This window comes from Pseudophryne corroboree, chromosome 4, assembly GCF_028390025.1.
Source record: "Pseudophryne corroboree isolate aPseCor3 chromosome 4, aPseCor3.hap2, whole genome shotgun sequence".
NCBI lineage: Eukaryota > Metazoa > Chordata > Amphibia > Anura > Myobatrachidae > Pseudophryne > Pseudophryne corroboree.
In genome coordinates this window covers 564,140,360-564,165,718 of record NC_086447.1, presented here as the reverse complement: position 1 = coordinate 564,165,718, position 25,359 = coordinate 564,140,360, and the positions used below count along the sequence as shown (strand labels likewise).

Below are 25,359 nucleotides of genomic sequence, written 5' to 3'. Positions count from 1 at the left end.
TACTTTGTCCGAGACACGTGTACAAAGGCCGTACGTCCGCAGTACTACAAATCCCACACTTCTATAAATGTAAGCGATATTTAACTATAATCGCTCACTTAACACAACACACAGTTTCTTCTGTATAAACCTTTACAACTAGGCCAGGCTGCGTGTGCGTCTTACACTTACTTCCTTAAATATTAACTATATTTTAACTAAATAGCAACAAATTTTTCAGTACAGGTCAAAATGAATCTAATAATCGCTACTTATGGCAATAATGCGAGCAGATATGCAAAGTACAAAATACAGGTGTATGCGTGTGTTGTGTGCGCATTTGGCGCCAAACAGAAATTTACAGACTTTAAAAAATAAGAATTTACTTACCGATAATTCTATTTCTCGTAGTCCGTAGTGGATGCTGGGAACTCCGTAAGGACCCATGGGGAATAGCGGCTCCGCAGGAGACTGGGCACAAAAGTAAAGCTTTAGGACTACCTGGTGTGCACTGGCTCCTCCCCCTATGACCCTCCTCCAAGCCTCAGTTAGGATACTGTGCCCGGACGAGCGTACACAATAAGGAAGGATTTTTGAATCCCGGGTAAGACTCATACCAGCCACACCAATCACACCGTACAACTTGTGATCTGAACCCAGTTAACAGCATGATAACAGAGGAGCCTCTGGAAAGATGGCTCACAGCAACAATAACCCGATTTAGTTAACAATAACTATGTACAAGTATTGCAGACAATCCGCACTTGGGATGGGCGCCCAGCATCCACTACGGACTACGAGAAATAGAATTATCGGTAAGTAAATTCTTATTTTCTCTGACGTCCTAGTGGATGCTGGGAACTCCATAAGGACCATGGGGATTATACCAAAGCTCCCAAACGGGCGGGAGAGTGCGGATGACTCTGCAGCACCGAATGAGAGAACTCCAGGTCCTCCTCAGCCAGGGTATCAAATTTGTAGAATTTAGCAAACGTGTTTGCCCCTGACCAAGTAGCTGCTCGGCAAAGTTGTAAAGCCGAGACCCCTCGGGCAGCCGCCCAAGATGAGCCCACCTTCCTTGTAGAATGGGCATTTACAGATTTTGGCTGTGGCAGGCCTGCCACAGAATGTGCAAGCTGAATTGTACTACAAATCCAACGAGCAATAGTCTGCTTCGAAGCAGGAGCACCCAGCTTGTTGGGTGCATACAAGATAAACAGCGAGTCAGATTTTCTGACTCCAGCCGTCCTGGAAACATATATTTTCAGGGCCCTGACAACGTCTAGCAACTTGGAGTCCTCCAAGTCCCTAGTAGCCGCAGGCACCACAATAGGTTGGTTCAGGTGAAACGCTGACACCACCTTAGGGAGAAACTGAGGACGAGTCCTCAATTCCGCCCTGTCCGAATGGAAAATCAGATAGGGGCTTTTGCAGGATAAAGCCGCCAATTCTGACACTCGCCTGGCCGAAGCCAGGGCCAACAGCATGGCCACTTTCCATGTGAGATATTTTAAATCCACAGATTTAAGTGGTTCAAACCAATGTGATTTGAGGAAACCCAAAACTACATTGAGATCCCAAGGTGCCACTGGAGGCACAAAAGGAGGCTGTATATGCAGCACCCCCTTGACAAACGTCTGAACTTCAGGAACTGAAGCCAGTTCTTTCTGGAAGAAAATCGACAGGGCCGAAATCTGAACCTTAATGGATCCCAATTTGAGGCCCATAGACACTCCTGTTTGCAGGAAATGCAGGAATCGACCCAGTTGAAATTCCTCCGTTGGGGCCTTCCTGGCCTCGCACCACACAACATATTTTCGCCAAATGCGGTGATAATGCTTTGCGGTTACATCCTTCCTGGCTTTGATCAGGGTAGGGATGACTTCCTCCGGAATGCCTTTTTCCTTCAGGATCCGGCGTTCAACCGCCATGCCGTCAAACGCAGCCGCGGTAAGTCTTGGAACAGACAGGGTCCTTGCTGGAGCAGGTCCCTTCTTAGAGGCAGAGGCCACGGGTCCTCTGTGAGCATCTCTTGAAGTTCCGGGTACCAAGTCCTTCTTGGCCAATCCGGAGCCACGAGTATAGTTCTTACTCCTCTCCGTCTTATAAGTCTCAGAACCTTGGGTATGAGAGGCAGAGGAGGGAACACATACACTGACTGGTACACCCACGGTGTTACCAGAGCGTCCACAGCTATTGCCTGAGGGTCCCTTGACCTGGCGCAATACCTGTCCAGTTTTTTGTTGAGGCGGGACGCCATCATGTCCACCTTTGGTTTTTCCCAACGGTTTACAATCATGTGGAAGACTTCTGGATGAAGTCCCCACTCTCCCGGGTGGAGGTCGTGCCTGCTGAGGAAGTCTGCTTCCCAGTTATCCACTCCCGGAATGAACACTGCTGACAGTGCTATCACATGATTTTCCGCCCAGCGAAGAATCCTTGCAGCTTCTGCCACTGCCCTCCTGCTTCTTGTGCCGCCCTGTCTGTTTACGTGGGCGACTGCCGTGATGTTGTCCGACTGGATCAACACCGGCTGACCTTGAAGCAGAGGTCTTGCTAGGCTTAGAGCATTGTAAATGGCCCTTAGCTCCAGGATATTTATGTGAAGTGATGTCTCCAGGCTTGACCACAAGCCCTGGAAATTCCTTCCCTGTGTGACTGCTCCCCAGCCTCGCAGGCTGGCATCCGTGGTCACCAGGACCCAGTCCTGAATGCCGAATCTGCGGCCCTCTAGAAGATGAGCACTCTGCAACCACCACAGGAGAGACACCCTTGTCTTTGGTGACAAGGTTATCCGCTGATGCATCTGAAGATGCGACCCGGACCATTTGTCTAGCAGATCCCACTGGAAAGTTCTTGCGTGGAATCTGCCGAATGGGATTGCTTCGTAGGAAGCCACCATTTTTCCCAGGACCTTTGTGCATTGATGCACTGACACTTGGCCTGGTTTTAGGAGGTTTCTGACTAGTTCGGATAACTCCCTGGCTTTCTCCTCCGGGAGAAACACCTTTTTCTGGACTGTGTCCAGGATCATCCCTAGGAATAGAAGACGTGTCGTCGGGATCAGCTGCGATTTTGGAATATTGAGAATCCAACCGTGCTGCCGCAACACTACCTGAGATAGTGCTACCCCGACTTCCAACTGTTCCCTGGATCTTGCCCTTATCAGGAGATCGTCCAAGTAAGGGATAACTAAAACTCCCTTCCTTCGAAGGAGTATCATCATTTCGGCCATTACCTTGGTAAAGACCCGGGGTGCCGTGGACAATCCAAACGGCAGCGTCTGAAACTGATAGTGACAGTTCTGTACCACAAACCTGAGGTACCCTTGGTGAGAAGGGTAAATTGGGACATGGAGGTAAGCATCCTTGATGTCCAGAGACACCATATAATCCCCTTCTTCCAGGTTCGCAATCACTGCTCTGAGTGACTCCATCTTGAATTTGAACCTCTGTATGTAAGTGTTCAAGGATTTTAGATTTAAAATCGGTCTCACCGGGCCGGCCGGCTTCGGTACCACAAACAGCGTGGAATAATACCCCTTTCCCTGTTGCAGGAGGGGTACCTTGATTATCACCTGCTGGGAATACAGCTTGTGAATGGCTTCCAATACCGCCTCCCTGTCGGAGGGAGACGTCGGTAAAGCAGACTTTAGGAAACGGCGAGGGGGAGACGTCTCGAATTCCAATTTGTACCCCTGAGATACCACCTGAAGGATCCAGGGGTCCACTTGCGAGTGAGCCCACTGCGCGCTGAAATTCTTGAGACGGGCCCCCACCGTGCCTGAGTCCGCTTGTAAAGCCCCAGCGTCATGCTGAGGACTTGGCAGAGGCGGGAGAGGGCTTCTGTTCCTGGGAACTGGCTGTTTGCTGCAGCCTTTTCCCTCTCCCTCTGCCACGGGGCAGAAAAGAGGAACCTTTTGCCCGCTTGCCCTTATGGGGCCGAAAGGACTGCGCCTGATAATATGGCGTCTTCATATGTTGAGAGGCTACCTGGGGTAAAAATGTGGATTTCCCAGCAGTTGCCGTGGCTACCAGGTCTGATAGACCTACCCCAAATAACTCCTCCCCTTTATAAGGCAATACTTCCATATGCCTTTTGGAATCCGCATCCCCTGACCACTGTCGTGTCCATAACCCTCTTCTGGAAGAAATGGACAGCGCACTTACTCTTGATGCCAGTCGGCAGATATCCCTCTGTGCATCACGCATATATAGAAATGCATCTTTTAAATGCTCTATAGTCAGTAATATACTGTCCCTGTCTAGGGTATCAATATTGTCCGTCAGGGAATCCGACCAAGCCACCCCAGCACTGCACATCCAGGCTGAGACGATTGCTGGTCGCAGTATAACTCCCGTGTGAGTGTATATACATTTTAGGATATTTTCCTGCTTTCTGTCAGCAGGTTCCTTAAGGGCGGCCGTCTCAGGAGAGGGTAGTGCCACCTGTTTAGACAAGCGTGTGAGCGCTTTATCCACCCTAGGGGGTGTTTCCCAACGTGCCCTATCCTCTGGCGGGAAAGGGTATGATGCCAATAACCTTTTAGGAATTATCAGTTTTTTATCGGGGGAAACCCACGCTTCATCACACACTTCATTTAATTCCTCCGATGCAGGAAAAACTACAGGCAGTTTTTTCTCACCAAACATAATACCCTTTTTAGTGGTACTGGTATTATCAGAAATATGTAAAACATTTTTCATTGCCTCAATCATGTAACGTGTGGCCCTACTGGAAGTCACATTCGTCTCTTCATCGTCGACACTGGAGTCAGTATCCGTGTCGGCGTCTGTGTCTGCCATCTGAGGTAACGGGCGTTTTAGAGCCCCTGATGGCCTTTGAGACGACTGGACAGGCACAAGCTGAGTAGCCGGCTGTCTCATGTCGTCAACTGTCTTTTGTAAAGAGCTGACACTGTCACGTAATTCCTTCCATAAGCCCATCCACTCAGGTGTCGACTCCCTAGGGGGTGACATCTCTATTACAGGCAATTGCTCCGCCTCCACATCATTTTCCTCCTCAAACATGTCGACACAATCGTACCGACACACCGCACACACACAGGGAATGCTCTGATAGAGGACAGGACCCCACTAGCCCTTTGGGGAGACAGAGGGAGAGTATGCCAGCACACACCAGAGCGCTATATATACACAGGGATACCACTATATAATGTGTTTTTCCCTTTATAGCTGCTGATATTATCAAACTGCGCCAAATTAGTGCCCCCCCTCTCTTTTTTACCCTTTTCTGTAGTGCAGGACTGCAGGGGAGAGTCAGGGAGACGTCCTTCCAGCGGAGCTGTGATGGAAAATGGCGCCAGTGTGCTGAGGAGATAGGCTCTGCCCCCTTCTCGGCGGACTTTTCTCCCGCTTTTTGCTGAATTCTGGCAGGGGTTAAAATACATCCATATAGCCCTGGGGGTTATATGTGGTGTATTTTCGCCAGCCAAGGTGTTTATATTGCTGCTCAGGGCGCCCCCCCCTAGCGCCCTGCACCCTCAGTGACCGGAGTGTGAAGTGTGCCTGAGGAGCAATGGCGCACAGCTGCAGTGCTGTGCGCTACCTTGTTGAAGACGGATGTCTTCTGCCGCCGATTTTCCGGACTTCTTCTTGCTTCTGGCTCTGTAAGGAGGCCGGCGGCGCGGCTCTGGGACCGGACTCCGAGGCTGGGCCTGTGTTCGGTCCCTCTGGAGCTAATGGTGTCCAGTAGCCAAGAAGCCCAAGCTGGCTGCAAGCAGGCAGGTTCGCTTCTTCTCCCCTTAGTCCCTCGATGCAGTGAGCCTGTTGCCAGCAGGTCTCACTGAAAATAAGAAACCTAAAACTAACTTTTTCTAAGAAGCTCAGGAGAGCCCCCTAGATTGCACCCTGCTCGGTCGGGCACAAAAATCTAACTGAGGCTTGGAGGAGGGTCATAGGGGGAGGAGCCAGTGCACACCAGGTAGTCCTAAAGCTTTACTTTTGTGCCCAGTCTCCTGCGGAGCCGCTATTCCCCATGGTCCTTACGGAGTTCCCAGCATCCACTAGGACGTCAGAGAAATAGCTTTTGCATTCTTACCTTACGGATCCCTCCAGCATCCCTACAAGCCATGCAGGGCAGACGCTTATCTAATCAGCACTAGTGTATCCACCAACCAGGAGAGGGCTTACGTGAGATACCTTTCCGCCCTTTGCTGATAGATAAAGTCTGCGTAAAGCTGCTAGGCTGCGGGTATGAGGATAAACCGGACGATGCCCCCCAATTGATAATGTCGATATTATCTTAAACCATAAAGCTATACCTCTAGATGCACTTTTACCGTGGAGCTGCTATGGCCGCTAGACTGAATACACTCGCTACGCACTTTGCACGCTATTTGCGTACAGAGTCCCGTACGGGGTACGTACTAGGCGTACACACGCCGCGCTGAGTGTACAGAGTACGCACAACGAGCGCACACACAATTGATAACCTTTAAACCTTAATAGTAGTAGTACAATGTGATATGATTATTCTTACACTCTAAACCATGTGCCGTAAAGCACTGTGATGATATTATACCTTAAACCTTAAGTAGCGCTGACGGTATAAAGTACCCGCAGTGCGTACACCTTATAAATACTTATAAACCTTATACAGTTAAATACGCTTTAGACCCTTGCAGGAAAGTGAGGACACAACACCGATTTGTAGTTGAACCACAGGGTTCTAAGGCCACAGTGGATAATTTCAAAAGGTAAAACAGTACAAATCATACACTACAGGCTAACCAGATAAATCTAAAACAGAATAATGGCTACAGGAAATGTACATACGTGAGAAGGTTCGCAAGCGCAACCTGGACCAGTCCTCCGCTTATCAGGTAGAAAGCGGTCAGAGTCTTCTGACCAGCTAGGCAGCAACGGGCTTTTTATACACAACTTACATACACAATACAATGGTCACTGTAATCTCATTGTCCATTGGACACAGAGATGTATCTTTACATTACAGGAGAGGTCATAGGTTGATTTGAAAAGGTGGGCGATGTCTTTCTCAACTGCTCTTGGGGGTGGTATCCTCTGGATTCCCGCTGCATACATAATATACAGTAAATACAGTCTATATCTATATTAAAATACCCTACAGCTGGATACTAGACATCACCTTCCAACCTTAGTCTGACCCTTCCTATCATGCAAAGGCGAATCCCTTAGTCCTGGAACTGTTTAAACTGTGGATACTTGCTGATGTGGTGCGGGGTGGCTATGTGTAAAATGTGCACTATTTGGGTTAAATATGTAATGTTCTAATAACCCTCTATGCGCTCACAAACGCCGCCGTAAATACCCATACCACGCGCAGGAATGCGGGAGCGATCATACGCAAATTGCGGATATGTGCACGCGCAGCGGGCATGTGTGTGGGGTTAGTACATGGTGTATGCATTACAATATTTTTTGACTTTGACAAGAAAGAGAAAGTAGCCCAAGGTGGGTTCTGATGGGCCCCCGTTGCTACAATCTGACTGGAGGAGGGGAGGGGGGGGGGGGAGACAAGGAACCCCCAGCACTGGATCCCTCGGCTGCAATATTACAATATTATCCTCTAATGGGTCCGTGACGTCAGCACCGCACACTGCGGGATCGGTCCTCGAATCGTCACCCTGCATAGCCGACATGATGTGGAGGCTATACCCAGAGCAACACGGTACAAGAAATGCAGAAAGAAATACCCCACAAGATTCCCTGTGCAATGTAAAACACAAACAGAGGATCCAAGGGGTATGCGGTGACTGGAACACACAGGGAAAAATACTATGTCAGTATATCCTGTGAAATGCCTATATTACACTAAAAACCCTGACACACTTTTAACTCCCCAGGGTATAGAATATAGGGATAGCAGTAGGAGTGGTATACATGGAATAGATATATCACAGAAGCTATATGCACACACACGGAGTCACATGTACAATGCAGAAATAATGACAAACAATCAACTGCACTGAACTAGCAATACTAAGTAATAACCAGTAAAGCTATATATGTATAGAGATATAACAATGCACAGTAAAGACTGGATGTATATCACAGGTGAACTTGTACAAAATAACCCTGACACAATGCACTATTTCTTAACTAACACTACCAAAATGTATGTAGAATACTTAAGCGCCCTGTAAATGCACAGCGCTGAGGATTAGGCGGCTTTACAGAGGAGGATTTGCCCATGCAGTCCCAGAACAGCTCCAGCATGTATTTATGGCGCCAGGCTGCAGCAGGAAGTGAGGGAGAGAGAGTGTATGCAGCTCCAGGGTGGGAACATTTATGTAAAATGGTGCCCGGAGCTGGGGGAGGTGCTACAGGCCGGAGCACATTCCCCTTGCTGGGTTTCCATCACCAGGTACTGCGGGCCGCATAAAACGGGTTAATACCCGACCTGTGCCCTGCCCTGCCCTGCCCTGGTGGTCTAGTGGGGTCCATGTACTAACACAATGTCCACGCCAGCGCACGCGGACCGCGCCAGATCGCGGTTTGCGGTTGGTCCCTCCTGGGGGACCCTCTTACCTCCTCTCTGTACATGGCCACGCGATCCTGGAGAGCTGCGGCGAAGTGTGTGTGTGCCTGACAGAAACCGGAGCCTCCGCCGCAAGTACCCGGCAACCAGGGCGCGGGAGTATGCGGCGCCGCTGGGGGAGGTGATGGAGCAGCAGCCAGCAATGTCAAACTGACATCCAACACTGGCTGCTGCCCTTGAAGTCTTCTTTCTTCAAAGAAAAAGCTCTTTTCAGGGCTGCCAGGAGGAGCCCTGCTGTTGAGATGCTGCTAGTGCAGACACCAACTACAAACTGAGCTCCTGTGCACGGAGGCGGGGTTATAGAGGAGGCGGCGCTATGCATCCTGGGAAGAAGGTCAAAGCTTTAGCTGTTGGTGCCTCTGGATCAAGATCCTACTCTACACCCCAATGTTATTCCCTGTGGAATACAGTGTACCCCGCTGTAGAAAGAGAGATAAGGACTGGGGGGAGGGGAGATATTTGGACTGAGAGACGAAGGGGAGAGAGAAAGAGATATAAGGACTGAGGGAGGCGGGTTTGAGATAGATAGATAGATAGATAGATAGATAGATAGATAGATAGATATAATAAGAATTTACTCACTGGTAATTCTATTTCTCGTAGTCCGTAGTGGATGCTGGGTACTCCGTAAGGACCATGGGGAATAGACGGGCTCCGCAGGAGACTGGGCACTCTTTAAAGAAAGATTAGGTACTATATCTGGTGTGCACTGGCTCCTCCCTCTATGCCCCTCCTCCAGACCTCAGTTAGGGAAACTGTGCCCGGAAGAGCCGACATTACTAGGAAAGGATTTGGAATCCAGGGTAAGACTCATACCAGCCACACCAATCACACCGTACAACTTGTGATAACTATACCCAGTTAACAGTATGAACAACAGCTGAGCCTCATTCAACAGATGGCTCAGAACAATAACCCTATAGTTAAGCAATAACTATATACAAGTATTGCAGAAGTCCGCACTTGGGACGGGCTCCCAGCATCTACTACGGACTACGAGAAATAGAATTACCGGTGAGTAAATTCTTATTTTCTCTGACGTCCTAGTGGATGCTAGGTACTCCGTAAGGACCATGGCGATTATACCAAAGCTCCCAAACGGGCGGGAGAGTGCGGATTACTCTGCAGCACCGAATGAGCAAACTCAAGGTCCTCCTCAGCCAGGGTATCAAACTTGTAGAATTTTGCAAACGTGTTTGATCCCGACCAGGTAGCAGCTCGGCAAAGTTGTAAAGCCGAGACCCCTCGGGCAGCCGCCCAAGAAGAGCCCACCTTCCTCGTGGAATGGGCTCTTACGGATTTAGGATGCGGCAGTCCAGCCGCAGAATGTGCAAGTTGAATCGTGCTACAGATCCAGCGAGCAATAGTCTGCTTAGAAGCAGGAGCACCCAGCTTGTTGGGTGCATGCAAGATAAACAACGAGTCAGTTTTTCTGACTCTAGCCGTCCTGGAAACATAGATTTTCAGGGCCCGGACTACGTCCAGCAACTTGGAATCCTCCAAGTCCCGAGTAGCCGCAGGCACCACAATAGGTTGGTTCACATGAAACGCTGATACCACCTTAGGGAGAAATTGGGGACGAGTCCTCAATTCTGCCCTGTCCATATGGTAGATCAGATAAGGGCTTTTACATGACAAAGCCGCCAATTCTGACACCCGCCTAGCCGAAGCCAAGGCCAAAAGCATGACCACTTTCCACGTGAGATACTTCAACTCCACGGTCTGAAGTGGCTCAAACCAATGTGATTTTAGGAAATCCAACACTACGTTGAGATCCCAAGGTGCCACTGGAGGCACAAAAGGGGGCTGAATATGCAGCACTCCCTTAACAAAAGTTTGAACTTCAGGCAGTGAAGCCAGTTCTTTTTGAAAGAAAATAGACAGGGCCGAAATCTGGACTTTTATGGATCCCAATTTTAGGCCCATAGTCACTCCTGACTGTAGGAAGTGCAGAAATCGACCCAGCTGAAATTCCTCTGTTGGGGCTTTCATAGCCTCACACCAAGCAACATATTTTCGCCATATGCGGTGATAATGTTTTGCTGTCACATCCTTCCTAGCTTTTATCAGCGTAGGAATGACTTCAACCGGAATGCCCTTTTCCATCAGGATCCGGCGTTCAACCGCCATGCCGTCAAACGCAGCCGCGGTAAGTCTTGGAACAGACAGGGCCCCTGCTGTAGCAGGTCCTGTCAGAGCGGCAGAAGCCAAGGGTCCTCTGAGATCATTTCTTGTAGTTCCGGGTACCAAGTTCTTCTTGGCCAATCCAGAACGATGAGTATAGTTCTTACTCCTCTCTTTCTTATTATCCTCAGTACCTTTGGTATGAGAGGAAGAGGAGGGAACACATAAACCGACTGGTACATCCACGGTGTCACTAGAGCGTCCACAGATATCGCCTGAGGGTCTCTTGACCTGGCGCAATATCTTTTTAGCTTTTTGTTGAGGCGGGACGCCATCATGTCCACCTGTGGCCTTTCGCAACGATTTACAAGCAGCTGGAAGACTTCTGGATGAAGTCCCCACTCTCCCGGGTGGAGGTCGTGCCTGCTGAGGAAGTCTGCTTCCCAGTTGTCCACTCCCGGAATGAACACTGCTGACAGTGCTATCACGTGATTCTCCGCCTATCGGAGAATCCTTGTGGCTTCTGCTATTGCCATCCTGCTTCTTGTGCCGCCCTGTCGGTTTACATGGGCGACCGCCGTGATGTTGTCTGACTGAATCAGCACCGGCTGGTTTTGAAGCAGGGGTTTTGCTCGACTTAGGGCATTGTAAATGGCCTTTAGTTCCAGAATATTTATGTGTAGGGAAGTCTCCTGACTCGACCATTGTCCTGGAAGTTTCTTCCCTGAGTGACTGCCCCCCAACCTCGGAGGCTTGCATCCGTGGTCACCAGGACCCAGTCCTGTATGCCGAATCTGCGGCCCTCGAGAAGATGAGCACTCTGCAGCCACCACAGCAGAGACACCCTGGCCCTCGGGGACAGGGTGATCAACCAATGCATCTGAAGATGCGATCCGGACCACTTGTCTAACAGATCCCACTGAAAGATCCTTGCATGGAACCTGCCGAAGGGAATTGCTTCGTAAGAAGCTACCATCTTTCCCAGGACTCGCGTGCAGTGATGCACCGACACCTGTTTTGGTTTCAGGAGGTCTCTGACCAGAGATGACAACTCCTTGGCCTTCTCCTCCGGGAGAAACACCTTCTTCTGTTCTGTGTCCAGAATCATACCCAAGAACAGCAGACGCGTCGTAGGAACCAGCTACGACTTTGGGATATTCAGAATCCAGCCGTGCTGTTGCAGCACTTCCTGAGATAGTGCTACTCCGACCAACAACTGCTCCATGGACCTCGCCTTTATAAGGAGATCATCCAAGTACGGGATAATTATAACTCCCTTCTTTCGAAGGAGTATCATCATTTCGGCCATTACCTTGGTAAATACCCTCGGTGCCGTGGACAGACCAAACGGCAACGTCTGGAATTGGTAATGGCAGTCCTGTACCACAAATCGGAGGTACTCCTGGTGAGGTGGGTAAATGGGGACATGTAGGTAAGCATCCTTGATGTCCAGTGATACCATAAAATCCCCCTCTTCCAGGCTTGCAATAACCGCCCTGAGCGATTCCATTTTGAACTTGAACTTCCTTATATAAGTTTTCAAGGATTTCAAATTTAGAATGGGTCTCACGAACCGTCTGGTTTCGGTACCACAAACATTGTGGAATAGTAACCCCGTCCCTGTTGAAGGAGAGGAACTTTGATTATCACCTGCTGGAGGTACAGCTTGTGAATTGCCGCCAGTACTACCTCCCTTTCCTTGGGAGTAGCTGGCAAGGCTGATTTGAGGTAACGGCGAGGGGGAGACGTCTCGAACTCCAGTTTGTATCCCTGAGATACCACTTGTAGAACCCAGAGATCCACCTGTGAGCGAACCCACTGGTCGCTGAAGTTCCGGAGACGGGCCCCCACCGCACCTGGCTCCACCTGTGGAGCCCCAGCGTCATGCGGTGGACTTAGTGGAAGCAGGGGAGGATTTTTGTTCCTGGGAACTGGCTGTCTGGTGCAGCTTTTTCCCTCTACCCCTGCCTCTGGGCAGAAAGGACGCGCCTCTGACCCGCTTGCCTTTCTGGGGCCGAAAGGACTGTACTTGATAATACGGTGCTTTCTTAGGCTGTGAGGGAACCTGAGGTAAAAAGGTCGACTTCCCAGCTGTTGCTGTGGACACGAGGTCCGAGAGACCGTCCCCAAACAATTCCTCACCCTTATAAGGCAAAACTTCCATGTGCCTTTTAGAATCAGCATCACCTGTCCACTGCCGAGTCCATAATACTCTCCTGGCAGAAATGGACATTGCATTAATTCTACATGCCAGCCGGCAAATGTCCCTCTGTGCATCCCTCATATATAAGACTACGTCTTTAATATGCTCTATGGTTAGCAAAATAGTATCCCTGTCAAGGGAATCAATGTTATCTGACAGGGAATCAGACCATGCTGCTGCAGCACTACACATCCATGCTGAAGCAATAGCAGGTCGCAGTATAGTACCTGAGTGTGTATACACAGACTTCAGGATAGCCTCCTGCTTTCTATCTGCAGGCTCCTTTAAGGCGGCCGTATCCTGAGACGGCAGTGCCACCTTTTTTGATAAGCGTGTGAGCGCCTTGTCCACCCTAGGGGATGTCTCCCAGCGTAACCTATCCGTTGGCGGGAAAGGGTACGCCATTAGTAACCGCTTAGAAATCACTAGTTTCTTATCTGGGGAACACCACGCTTCTTCACACAATTCATTTAACTCATCAGATGGGGGAAAAGTCACTGGCTGCTTTTTCTCCCCAAACATAATACCCTTTTTTGTGGTAACCGGGTTAATGTCAGAAATGTGCAACACATTTTTCATTGCCGTAATCATGCATCGGATGGCTCTTGTGGATTGTACATTTGTCTCATCCTCGTCGACACTGGAGTCAGACTCCGTGTCGACATCTGTGTCTGCCATCTGAGGTAGAGGGCGTTTTTGAGCCCCTGATGGCCTCTGAGACGCTTGGGCAGGCGCGGGCTGAGATGCCGGCTGTCCCAAAGCTGTTACGTCATCGAACCTTTTATGCAAGGAGTTGACACTGTCTGTTAATACCTTCCACATATCCATCCACTCTGGTGTCGGCCCCGCAGGGGGCGACATCACACTTATCGGCTCCTGCTCCGCCTCCACGTAAGCGTCCTCATCAAACATGTCGACACAGCCGTACCGACACACCGCACACACACACAGGGAATGCTCTGACTGAGGACAGGACCCCACAAAGTCCTTTGGGGAGACAGAGAGAGAGTATGCCAGCACACACCAGAGTGCTATATAACAGAGGGATATACACTAATACAAAGTTAATTTTCCCCCAATAGCTGCTTATTATCACAATTTGCGCCTAAATTCATGTGCCCCCCCCCTCTCTTTTTTACCCTTTCCGTAGTGTATACTGCAGGGGAGAGCCTGGGGAGCGTCCTTCCAGCGAAGCTGTGAAGAGAAAATGGCGCTGGCTGTGCTGAGGAAGATAGCCCCGCCCCTTCAGCGGCGGGCTTCTCCCGCTTTTTTAATATTATTTATGGCGGGGGATTAGGCACATATACAGTTTAGAACTGTATTATGTGCATTTTGCCAAGTAAGGTATACTAATTGCAGCCCAGGGCGCCCCCCTCCCCAGCGCCCTGCACCCACCAGTGACCGGAGCGTGTGGTGTGCTGTGGGAGCAATGGCGCACAGCTGCAGTGCTGTGCGCTACCTTATTAAAGACCGGAGTCTTCAGCCGCCGATTTTCTCTGGAATCTTCCGTCTTCTGGCTCTGCAAGGGGGACGGCGGCGCGGCTCCGGGAACGGACGATCGAGGTCGGGCCCTGTGTTCGATCCCTCTGGAGTTAATGGTGTCCAGTAGCCTTAGAAGCACAAGCTAGCTGCAAGCAGGTAGGTTTGCTTCTCTCCCCTAAGTCCCACGTAGCAGTGAGTCTGTTGCCAGCAGATCTCACTGAAAATAAAAAACCTAACAAATACTTTCTTTTCTAGTGAACTCAGGAGAGCCCACTAAGTGCATCCAGCTCTGGCCGGGCACAGATTCTAACTGAGGTCTGGAGGAGGGGCATAGAGGGAGGAGCCAGTGCACACCAGATATAGTACCTAATCTTTCTTTAAAGAGTGCCCAGTCTCCTGCGGAGCCCGTCTATTCCCCATGGTCCTTACGGAGTACCCAGCATCCACTAGGACGTCAGAGAAATATATATATAATATATATATATATATATATATATATATATAGATTAAAGGACAAGGCGGGTTGGAAAAAGAGAGCTACAGTATAAGGACTGAGGAACAGCGAGAAGGATGGAGTGCAACCGAGTCCTGCTGCTGCCTGCTAGTGCCACAATCTACTCAATCCCGGGATCCCGAAAATTAAGCATTTTTCAATCCCGAATCCCGGGATTAAAAAGATGGCCTGGGATTGGCCTCCCTAGTTACTGTTTAGCCGCCAGAGGGGATGGTTAGGCATAGGGTTAGCTTTAGGCTGCGGAAGGGGACAGTTAGGGTTAGGCACTATGGGGAGGGTTAGGTTTGAGTTAAGGTTAGGATTAGAGTTAAAATACCAAAAATAGATCTTTTAATCCACACCCCTTAAACATCTATAAAAATATACTGTTATTAAGGGGTATCCATATACTACTATATGCAAAAGGAGAACATGTAAATCCACAATCTGTGCCAACATGATCTGGTGATGTCTGACCCTGTTCATCTGAATGCCCTATTGAACACCTTTTTCCCTACTAAAATGAATTTACCATGTATATTAGTATGTATTACTGTACCTATTTTCACAAATGTTTTTAACTTAATTCATATACTTTATAAAGTTACATCTCATCTGTCATACACAGACCATATCCATTCATTTACAAGCGAATAATAGTAACAGTATTACTTACAGGGCAGCCCTGAATATGTTTCTGTATGTGTGCCAGCTCAGCGTCTTCCTCCAAACTAGCCGTCAGCTATTAAAGAATACATTTAACAGTTAAGATAGTCACCACAGTGAAAGGAAGTATATATCATATTGAGGACCTAAATGAATTCAGCTTTAATAATTAAAACATCACACAGGCTATGGTGTTTTCCCCATTGGGCCATGTTTAGCTGGTTATCAACGTGAAGGGTTAGGGCATAGGTTTTAGTTTACCCAGGCAAAATGAACTGAGCAGAATAAATATATTTTCAGTTAATATTCATTATTTCTGAAATATCAGTAAAAATATGTTTCTGTTATTCTTAATGCAATTAGTGCAAGCCCAGGAGTTACATTTGTTAGAACAACATTTTTAGATGATTCGCATTGAAAGTCTGTATGAATCATAAAATTGAAGAGACCAACCTGTACAATATAATCCTTGTACTGTTTTATTTGTCCTATGGCAGCATTTAAATCTTTACGATCAGGATGCTCTGGAGGTGTATGTAGGCGAAGAGCATACAGAAGATTGACATACTCTTCAAAGCGGGTAGAAGGGAAAAGCAACAACTCCTGTAAACTACAGCAAAACACAATGACAATAACAAAGCTACAAAAAGAAAGAGTTATCATAAATGTGGATGTACCAGCAAGACCATTTTAGGCTCTTTGCCAATGTGTGCCTCCTTTACCATTCACAAAACACAAAGGGTAATTGCAATGTATCCTAATTGTTGTATCTTCTAGAAGAACATCCACTGTGGCAGTGCAAAATCCAGGGAGAACTATTCTGCTTCACAACTGTCATTGTTGGGATTAAGTTCAGATTAATCACAAATATCTAAAATATGTTAGTGGGCATTAGATGAGATTCACCAACTTTTCCCCGATCATGTGAGTGACTTACATCATAGACCAGCTTTAGAGATGTCACTCAGCTTGAGTATGGTAAGGCCGTATTCAGTGGTTGGGAATGATATGCCGATGGTGAGATTCCCTCCCCATCCCGCAGCCTAACCCTAACCCTCTGTTGTGGTGCCTAAACCTAACCTCCCCTTCCCGTAGCCTAAATCTAACCCTCAGACGGGCTAGCAAACGCTCACTCAGGATCCTGGTGGTCATGGTTACTGCACTGGGGTTGTGATCTCTGTCAGGATGCCAGCACCGGTATTCCGAGTTGTGTCAGGATTCCGTCATCAGTATTTTGACTGCTGGGATCCTGGCTGGATCCCGTATTCAGCACAGAATCGTCTAGCAGTTGCCTGTGATAAACTGTGTGCTATACATCTTATCTTCCCATCTTGGCAAAACCAGGGTGCACTCCAGGTGGGGCAGATTTAAAATGTGCACAGAATATTTAAGGGACGCATGCCCAGCTCAAATCTAAAAATAAAGCATCTGTTGGCTACACGTAAAACCAGGGGCAATTTAAGAGAGGAGAGGGCCCACGTGCAGGCTGCAAGTGGCCTCTTCTCTCTGGCAGAGAGTAGACTCTGGCTTCATGACTAAATCATGAGTCTACTGCGCATTCGCAGGTCTTGTTCCCATGGACATCTCTCTTGCGCATGTCCAAATCACCGGGAAAGAGGCTACCATGGCCATCTTCTCAGTGAGTTATGTCTGCAGTGCCGGCTGCCACCACAGGACTCCGGTGGGCTGAGTAGTATAGTTATATGGGTGCAGTGTGGACCCCCCTGGACCTAGGGGCCCATGCGCACCGCACACCTTGCCCCCATTATAGATCTGCCTATGCCTGCAATAATAAATATATATATACATATTTGCATCCCAAGCATTACAATATGTTTTGCTTTGCTGCAAATGTATTATTTTTTCATTTATTTTTTTGGCTCCCAACAAATAAACAATTGCAGTTTAACAAAAAAGAAAAGCAGTTAATCATTTTGTTTATCAAAATTGAATATACATTTTTGACCACTTAACAAACTTGTGGTATTATTTCTACAATGCAAATCAAATATTTTTCGGGAAGTTCTTCCCAACACTGTTGCAGAAGTTTCTAAAAATGTGTTGTACTTTTACAGGGGTTATGCTCATCACGCTGGGAACTGCTGAGCTGCCCCTAGTCACTCACAGCCCAGTGTCCATCTCACCACCAAGCACAGTATAATAATTGGTGCAAGTAAAGTGGTACAGAGCGGTACGCCATTAGCTGTGCTGCCGAATAAATCACTGTGCTTGGTGGTGAGATGGACACTGGGCTGTGAGTGACTAGGGGCAGCTCAGCAGTTCCCAGCGTGATGAGCATAACCCCTGTAAAAGTACAACACATTTTTAGAAACTTCTGCAACAGTGTTGGGAAGAACTTCCTGAAAAATATTTGATTTGCATTGTAGAAATAATACCACAAGTTTGTTAAGTGGTCAAAAATGTATATTCAATTTTATATTTTTATATATATTTTATATTTTTTATATTTTATATTTTATATATATTCAACTGCTGGAGGGGCGGTAACGTGGTAGGTTTGAGTATGCCATACCAGCCATTCATTTCTTAATGGTACGCAGTACCACCCTGTACCACTTTACTTGCTCCATGCCAGTCTCTACAGCTAATCCCAAACCAACTTGATGTGGTTTAAGTCTGGTGACTAATGGTAATTCCATAATTTCAAGCCTATTGTTCTATTTCTCAAAGGTAGTTCTGACATAATTTGGGTCATTGCAATTGGATGTACCCTCGACCAACTAGGTATAAACCAGAAAGTACTGCATGATGCTGCATACAGCTATGCCCTCATACATTGCTGCAGTCACACCAAACACCCTCTCTTCTAGCGTCGGGCATCTTTTTTGCTGAAAATGCGTCTTAGCCGCAAGGCAATGCAATTAGGATGCACTGGGAGCCTGTGCTGATTATTTTGATATAACACACATGTATACCTGTGTGCGACTGAGGGGTAAATTTACTAAAGCTTCTAAAACAGAGAGTTGGTGATGTTGCCCGTAGCAACCAATCAGATGCTGTCTATCATTTCTCTATTGCCTTTCAGAAAATGATAGACAGCACCTGATTGGTTGCTATTGGCAACATCACAAGTTCTCTGTTTTAGAAGCTTTAGTAAATTTAGCCCTGAGTCTCTGAATCTGCATATAAAGTGCTACAATGTAGCAGCTGCAGTTTTTTTCCAATACAAATTCTATTCTGCTCCATATGCAGACTCAGTCACACACTATACACAAGTGTCATATACAGCGACAGCTCCTACCAGCCTGTGGTGACCGGACAGGAGGAGACAGTCAGCCCCTGTCAGCTGAGTCCCAGCACCTATGCACTGGATCTGGCAGATCTCGGGACCGGCACATGCGCACAAGCAGCGGCCAGACTGTGCATGCACAAAATACCGGCTTCTATGGACTGCATCAGGTGCAGCCCATAGAAGCCAGGTTGGGCTACATGAAAGGCAGGGAGTGGCTTCTTACTGGAAGCACATTCTCTGCTAATCACATCCCGGTCTGGCAGCTCCAGAGGGAGAAAACACCTGCCTGTTGTGTCTGTGACTGACATGTAGGACTTCCAATAGGAAGTCCCTGCCAGTCACAGTGAAGCCAGTGCAGTCACGGACCCTGAGCCTGAGGTAGCGGATTTTACTGGGAAGGGGGGTCCTGCAGCCCATAAGTAAAATCCACCACTGGTCATATGTCAGATTAATCAGCACAGTCTCCTTGTGCATTTTAGTCGTATTGCATTAAGATTAATTTTTCAACAAGAAAAGACGTCTGACGTTAACAGAGTTTCACAGGACCTGGCGGCTCACTCACCCCAGCATCTCGCACTGCATGACATACAGTATTGAGGCTAGATGTATGAGGATGCATTTATATTTAAATTATTTATCTGTTTGGAATTCTACAGCAATAAAACTACTAATATAGTGATTAAACATGCTTATATGGTTTTAAAAAACAAGATTATGGTGAACTAACCTCATCATTTTAGTTAGGACAGTCTGGTCATGTCTTTTTAAGAAGGCTCTGAAAATTGGCATTGCTTCCCGGCACTACAAAGAAAATAAATAGCTGTATATGTTTTTACCAATTGTTTGACATGAAATACGCTTAAGCTTTAATAAATATGGCACCCACACCATTGTCCCAGTGATTTATGTGGCACGTATCTTGAAAGGATGCAGAGGGTGTGGTGTAGGCTCCCCTGGACACATGAGCCCACGTGCACTGCCCTCCCTGCACCCATTATAGTTAAGGCCTTGCCTCTTCTTGTCTGGCTTCCGCTTCTCTCCACTGCAATCCCACTTGCTATTGCTAAGCTCATCTTCCGAGCTTCTCTCTCCCATCTTCATCAGGCTTTATACTGGCTCTCCTTTCTCTTCTAATTCACCTATAAAGTCATCTCCCTACAAACTCTTGTCCACTTTGCTCAGCCTATGACAGCCTCTCCTTCCTCCCGTCTCAATGATTTTGTCCATGCCGCCCCCATTACTGGAACTCTCCCTTTGCCTAGCAGACTCCTCCCCTCTCTCCAAAGCTTCACTCACACTTTCAAAATGCACTTCTTAATTAAAGCTTTCCAGTTCTCATCCTAACCCACTGCTCTATAATTCTTCTCACTGTCCATCTCTGTGTCACCTCCGTCTACCAGTCCCTTTAGACTGTAAGCTCTCACAAGCAGGGTCCTCTTCCCTCAGGTGCTTTTCCCTCCCTGACTTCTACCATCACCATCTCTCCACTGGCGCCGAGCCGTTGCATTCAGCCAGTGCTGCTTCTGTGCTACAACACGTGCAGCAGTGTTTATATAGTTTATATCCCATGTTCTGCAAGGTTTTGTACTGGAAGCCTTTTACACCTTTTTCTTGTTTTGTTTGCATTGTTTCTGCTTTATGTACTTACTTTGTAAGGTGCTGCAAACCCCTTATGGCACCATATAGATAAAAGATAATAATATTAATACCTTGTCAATAGTTTTTAGAATCACTGTGTAGTTGTTGAAAAAATTGTTGTATGTCTTCAGCTGTGATCCGAACTTCAGAAAAACATCTCCTAAGCACTGCAGCAGTCCCCATTCCTGCAGCCTTTCTGTCAACTCTGTCAACAGTTGGCTGAAGTAAAATGAAATATGGTAAATATGTTGTAAAGTTATATTTATCTTAAACTTTAACTTCTTATATAGAAAGTTATTTTATAATTTGTGGTGTATTAGACCACAGGGTCTAATGCACTATGCAGACCTGCATACTCATCCGGGAGGCCAGGACCACCACCTAGGATTCGGGATCCACCTGGCTATTGCAGGAGAGTATGATCCAGAAGCACTGACTTATACCCCTTTCAGACTGCTAGCTATGAACATGGGTTATTGGCACATGAACATGCATAACCCGTGTTCATGTGCACTGCACTCTGAAAGGTGCCAGGGTTGAAATACCGGGTCGAGCTTGACCCGGTATTCCAACTGGGGTAGCGAGCGGGTTTGAACACGTGTTCAAGCCGGCTCGCTGTGCGGTGTGAACTGTTGCAACCCGTTTCCCGTTCACTGTGTGTGGACAGGCGGCGCATGGAGATCATGTGATTTCCAAGCACTGCCCCTGGCGCGTCACCAACATGGCAATATTCTGGGTTGTTTACAGCGATGGCGGGACGCACACTGGAAGCTCCCGTGTCAGGCTCGCGGGTGCGACCCACCTCAGGCGGTGTGAAAGGGGTATTACTTGCATGTATGTATGTCATCAGAGATGAATAGCTATAAATCCAACTTTCAAAATGACTGTTTTGTTCTTGTTATATTTCATCAGGGGAGGTTGCTCTCAAGGGCTGCAGCACAGACCACAAATAGCAGAGGGGGGTCAGTTACTACAAAACCCTTACAGTACATTTATCATTGTTTTTAATATCTGCGGGTCAGTATATCACAGCTTTGGCTATACCGGGGACACAGCAGTCAGCTTCTTTTTCCTGTATCTGCCTGCCCATCAGACTGCCATTGGCTAGTTACACAGGAGTCTGGGGGATGGACAGATACAGAATGGACACACTGACTGCTGTGTTCCGGGTGCAGTCACAGCAATGATACACTGTGCTAATCCCGTCCCCCCCAATCCCCACCCCTCCTCTTCCTCTGCTATTTGTGGAGCCACTGGATCTTATCAGTGCAAGATTATGGTTTCTGCTGTGTAGGACTTAAAGAGTACCATGGGGCTAATTCAGTAAGGATTGCAAATTCTGCTAATTAGCAGAATTTGCAATCTTTTGGATCACCCAGTATGCTGACCGCCGTCTCCCCACCTTGATGAAGCCGAACTTGCAATCACATCGCAATTTCTGCTTCATCACAGGAATTAGGGATGCCTCCTGCCGGCGCTTAGCTGCGCACGCAGGAGGTCCGCCGCCATGTTACCCATCGAGGCGGCTGTGTGAAGTCATGCCACCACCGCGTTAACGCTCCCGTTCACGCTGCATCCCCCCATCCCCGTTTGTCCAGCTCCACCCCCGCACCGCTCCGTCTCCGCCCCGGAAACAAAGTGTTGACGCGCCCCCCCGCCCGCCTCCTGCCTGATTGACAGGCAGAGACAGTCACATTTTCTGCGGCCCCCCGCAGAAAGTGTGAGCGCAGGATGGGCGCCCGCGGGGCAATCGCAATAATTCCGGTTGGATCGCGATTTACAATCCAACCTCAATTAGCCCCCATATCTGGAATTACTACTTAGCTTTATAGGCTAGTATGAATAGCAGTGTAAGCTGATCGGTGAGAATCCTATATGGTTTCTGAATGTAACTAAATATCTAAAGCTTAAGCATGGAATAAACAAAGCACATACTTGTTGACTTGTAAAATACTGAGGATATCGGAGAAGATGATCTGCATGTTAGCGATGCTTAGGATGGCGCGGTTTGATGAAAGTGCAGATTTCAGCGGCGCAGCATACACATCTCTGACAATCTCTAGGGCTTGCACATACTGTCTCTCACTCCTCAGGATTTCTCGAGCACATCTTGAACGCTTGTCTCCTAGATCAGCCATTAATTTATTATCCTGTGTTCACAAAAAATGTTACTTTTCTGATTATTTGTTACTATTTACCGAAATATTGTTTTTCAAATTATTCTATATAGAAATTTTAAAGGAAGACTTTCATAGACACTGAATTTACTAAGAATTGTGTTTGACTTTTATACACGCTAGACATCGTCGGAACATTTAGTGGTAAATTTAAAGATTCATGTTTGGCGAGTTTGCATGCTCGGGTGTGTTTAGCCTTTTTTTAAACATGGACATAAACTAAAGCCAAACACAGGAATATTGCATCGAATGGAACTTCCAAATACAGGTGAAAAAACAATGAAAACATATATGATAAAATACAGTATACCACTGGCCAAACTTGGAAGTACTTTCCATAGAAAACCACAGAACACGGAAATTTACCAAGATTTGTGTTTGCAAACAGGTCCCCTATCCCTGCGATCCCCTAGGTCTAGGGTGAACCTGGTTTTATGCGCCACACTCCTGATGGTGGTGGGTGCGGAGTTCATAGTGTGAAAAATATAAATAATATTGTTCTTTACAGTAGGACTACAGGTCCCAGGCAGCCTTTCCTAGCATCCCAACACTTGGAGGACCACACGTGCCAGCATGCCCAGACGGCAATGGTCTGCTGGCACCTGTTCCTCCACTGTAAATAAAATATATTAAAAAACAGGACTTACACACCAAATTATTTAACCCTTTGTTGCACACTCACACTACATATTCACCTGCTCATGGGAGGTGGTCAGTCCCCTTATCCAGAAGAAATCCAGGGGAAATGTAAAAATAAAAAAATTCTCCGAGCCCACGTACACGCTGTACTATACATTGGCGGAACTGTGGGAGGCAATGGAGTCGGCTGCCGCCGGGCTCCTGACCTGTAGGGGGCACTTCTCCATTGCCTCCCATCCGACAATCCATCGCCGCGAGTGGACGGAGGAGCTGTGGACACGGCAGCAGCAGCAGCTGCCTCCTCGTATCTATGCACAGAGACGAGAGCTCAGCTGACAGCTGGCTGCAGCTAGGGGGAGCTCTAGCGCACAGCTGCTCACAGGACTTCCAACAGAGCTGGCCGGCTGTAGCTCTCTCTTCCTCCGTCCTGGGGACAGCAACAGGTAGGCACTGGCACCACCTGCCTCCAGCTGCTGCATTGTGTGTGTGTGTGTGTGTGTGTGTGTGTGTGTGTGTGTGTGTGTGTGTGTGTGTGTGTGTGTGTGTGTGTGGTGTATGTTTGTGGGGGGGGGGGATATCTTTAATGTTGGCAGCACTGTGTTTATGTGTGTGAATGTTTTTAAGTGAGGTGTGTATCTGTGTTTTTTTAAAGGAAAGTTGTGTGTTTAAGTGAAAGAGGCATGTGTGTGTGTGTAATTGTGTGTAAGTAAAAGTGGCATGTGTGTGTTTGTGTAATTGTGTGTGTGAAAGTGACGTGTGTGTAATTGTGTGTAAGTGAAAGTGACGTGTGTGTAAGTGAAAGACGCATGTGTGTGTAATTGTGTGTAAGTAAAAGTGGCGTGTGTGTATGTGTGTGTGTGTGTGTAAGTGAAAGAGGCATGTGTGTGTTTGTGTAATTGTGTGTGTAAGTGATGTGTGTGTGTGTGTGTGTGTGTGTGTGTGTGTGTGTGTGTGTGTGTGTGTGTGTGTGTAATTGGGTGTAAGTGAAAGTGGTGTGTGTGCAATTGTGTGTGTGTGTGTGAAAGAGGCATTTGTGTAATTTGTGTGTGTGTGTGTGTGTAAGTGAAAGTGACACGTGTGTGTATGTGTAATTGTGTGAAAGTGGCGTGTGTATGTAAGTGAAATTGGCGTGTGTGTAATTGTGAGTAAGTGAAAAAGGCGTGTGTAAGTGAAAGAGGCGTGTGTACGTGAAAGAGGCGTGTGAGTTAGTGAAAGAGGTGTGTGTGTAAATGAGAGATGTGTGTAAGTGAAAGAGGCGTGCGAGTTAGTGAAAAAGATGTGTGTGTGTGTGTGTGTGTGTGTGTGTGTGTAAGTGAAAGAGGTGTGTTTGTTTTAAGTGAAAAAGGCGTGTGTGTGCAAAGAAAAGAGGCATGTGTGTGTAAGTGAAAGAGGTGTGTGTGTGTGTGTGTGTGTGTGTGTGTGTATCTATACTATTTTGAAAGGCACCTGAGTATGCTGCTACTGTTCACCCTGTGTACCAGATATCTACATATGGCGTATGTGTATATATATATATATATATATATATCCCTATATGTATATATATCCCTATATGTATAGGGGTGGGGGGGGGCACCAACATTTTATCATGCCTCCGGGCGACTGGGGCGAACTTACGCAACTGGTACTATACATACAGTACAGCATCCTGAATAATACTTAACGTGTGGTTTCCTGCGCTATATGCCTGACTGGCTTACAGTTAGATGGCTCTCAGACAGCGGACGTTTCTATGGCAGCATCGTTCATTGGCTGTGGCTGTCTTTAATACATATTTGTTTGTTTTTTGTTTGTTTTTTACGGGATCAAATGGAATTAATTAATTAAATTAGGGCATTATGAGTTACATTTCCAAACCGAAAACATAATCTACAGACTTACCAGCAATGTCAGCTGCTGGAACCTGGATTCAGAGTGACGCTGAGAGAGAAAAGCTTTATCAGATGAGTCGTCACCGGCATCTTCCTGCTGCAATATACACCACAGGCACAGAGGTACTAACATGCTTTCTGCCAACTTTCACTTATTGGTTATACATGCACTTCTGAAACTTTTCCTAATGACTCATGCTTTCTATTATTTTGTCCATCACTATATTATAGATTTTAGGCAAAGTGGTTTTTATTTATTGCTTCTGGACAGGACATGAAAGTGCTCTGAGGGA

The 25,359-nt window shown here is 47.3% G+C and overlaps 1 protein-coding gene across 2 annotated transcripts in view; it reads right to left on the bottom strand.

Moving 5' to 3' along the window:
* Positions 1 to 25,359, bottom strand: part of ECT2L (epithelial cell transforming 2 like) — a 257,733-nt gene that overhangs the window by 74,736 nt on the left and 157,638 nt on the right. For both annotated transcript variants that reach the window (XM_063917439.1, XM_063917440.1), the window contains exons 15-20: positions 25,077 to 25,163; positions 22,315 to 22,529; positions 20,451 to 20,598; positions 19,469 to 19,542; positions 15,942 to 16,098; positions 15,499 to 15,564 (exon numbers count right to left, since the gene is read on the bottom strand). In XM_063917439.1, the coding sequence (XP_063773509.1) occupies positions 15,499 to 15,564; positions 15,942 to 16,098; positions 19,469 to 19,542; positions 20,451 to 20,598; positions 22,315 to 22,529; positions 25,077 to 25,163 (747 nt within the window). The remainder of the gene's footprint in view (positions 1 to 15,498; positions 15,565 to 15,941; positions 16,099 to 19,468; positions 19,543 to 20,450; positions 20,599 to 22,314; positions 22,530 to 25,076; positions 25,164 to 25,359) is intronic.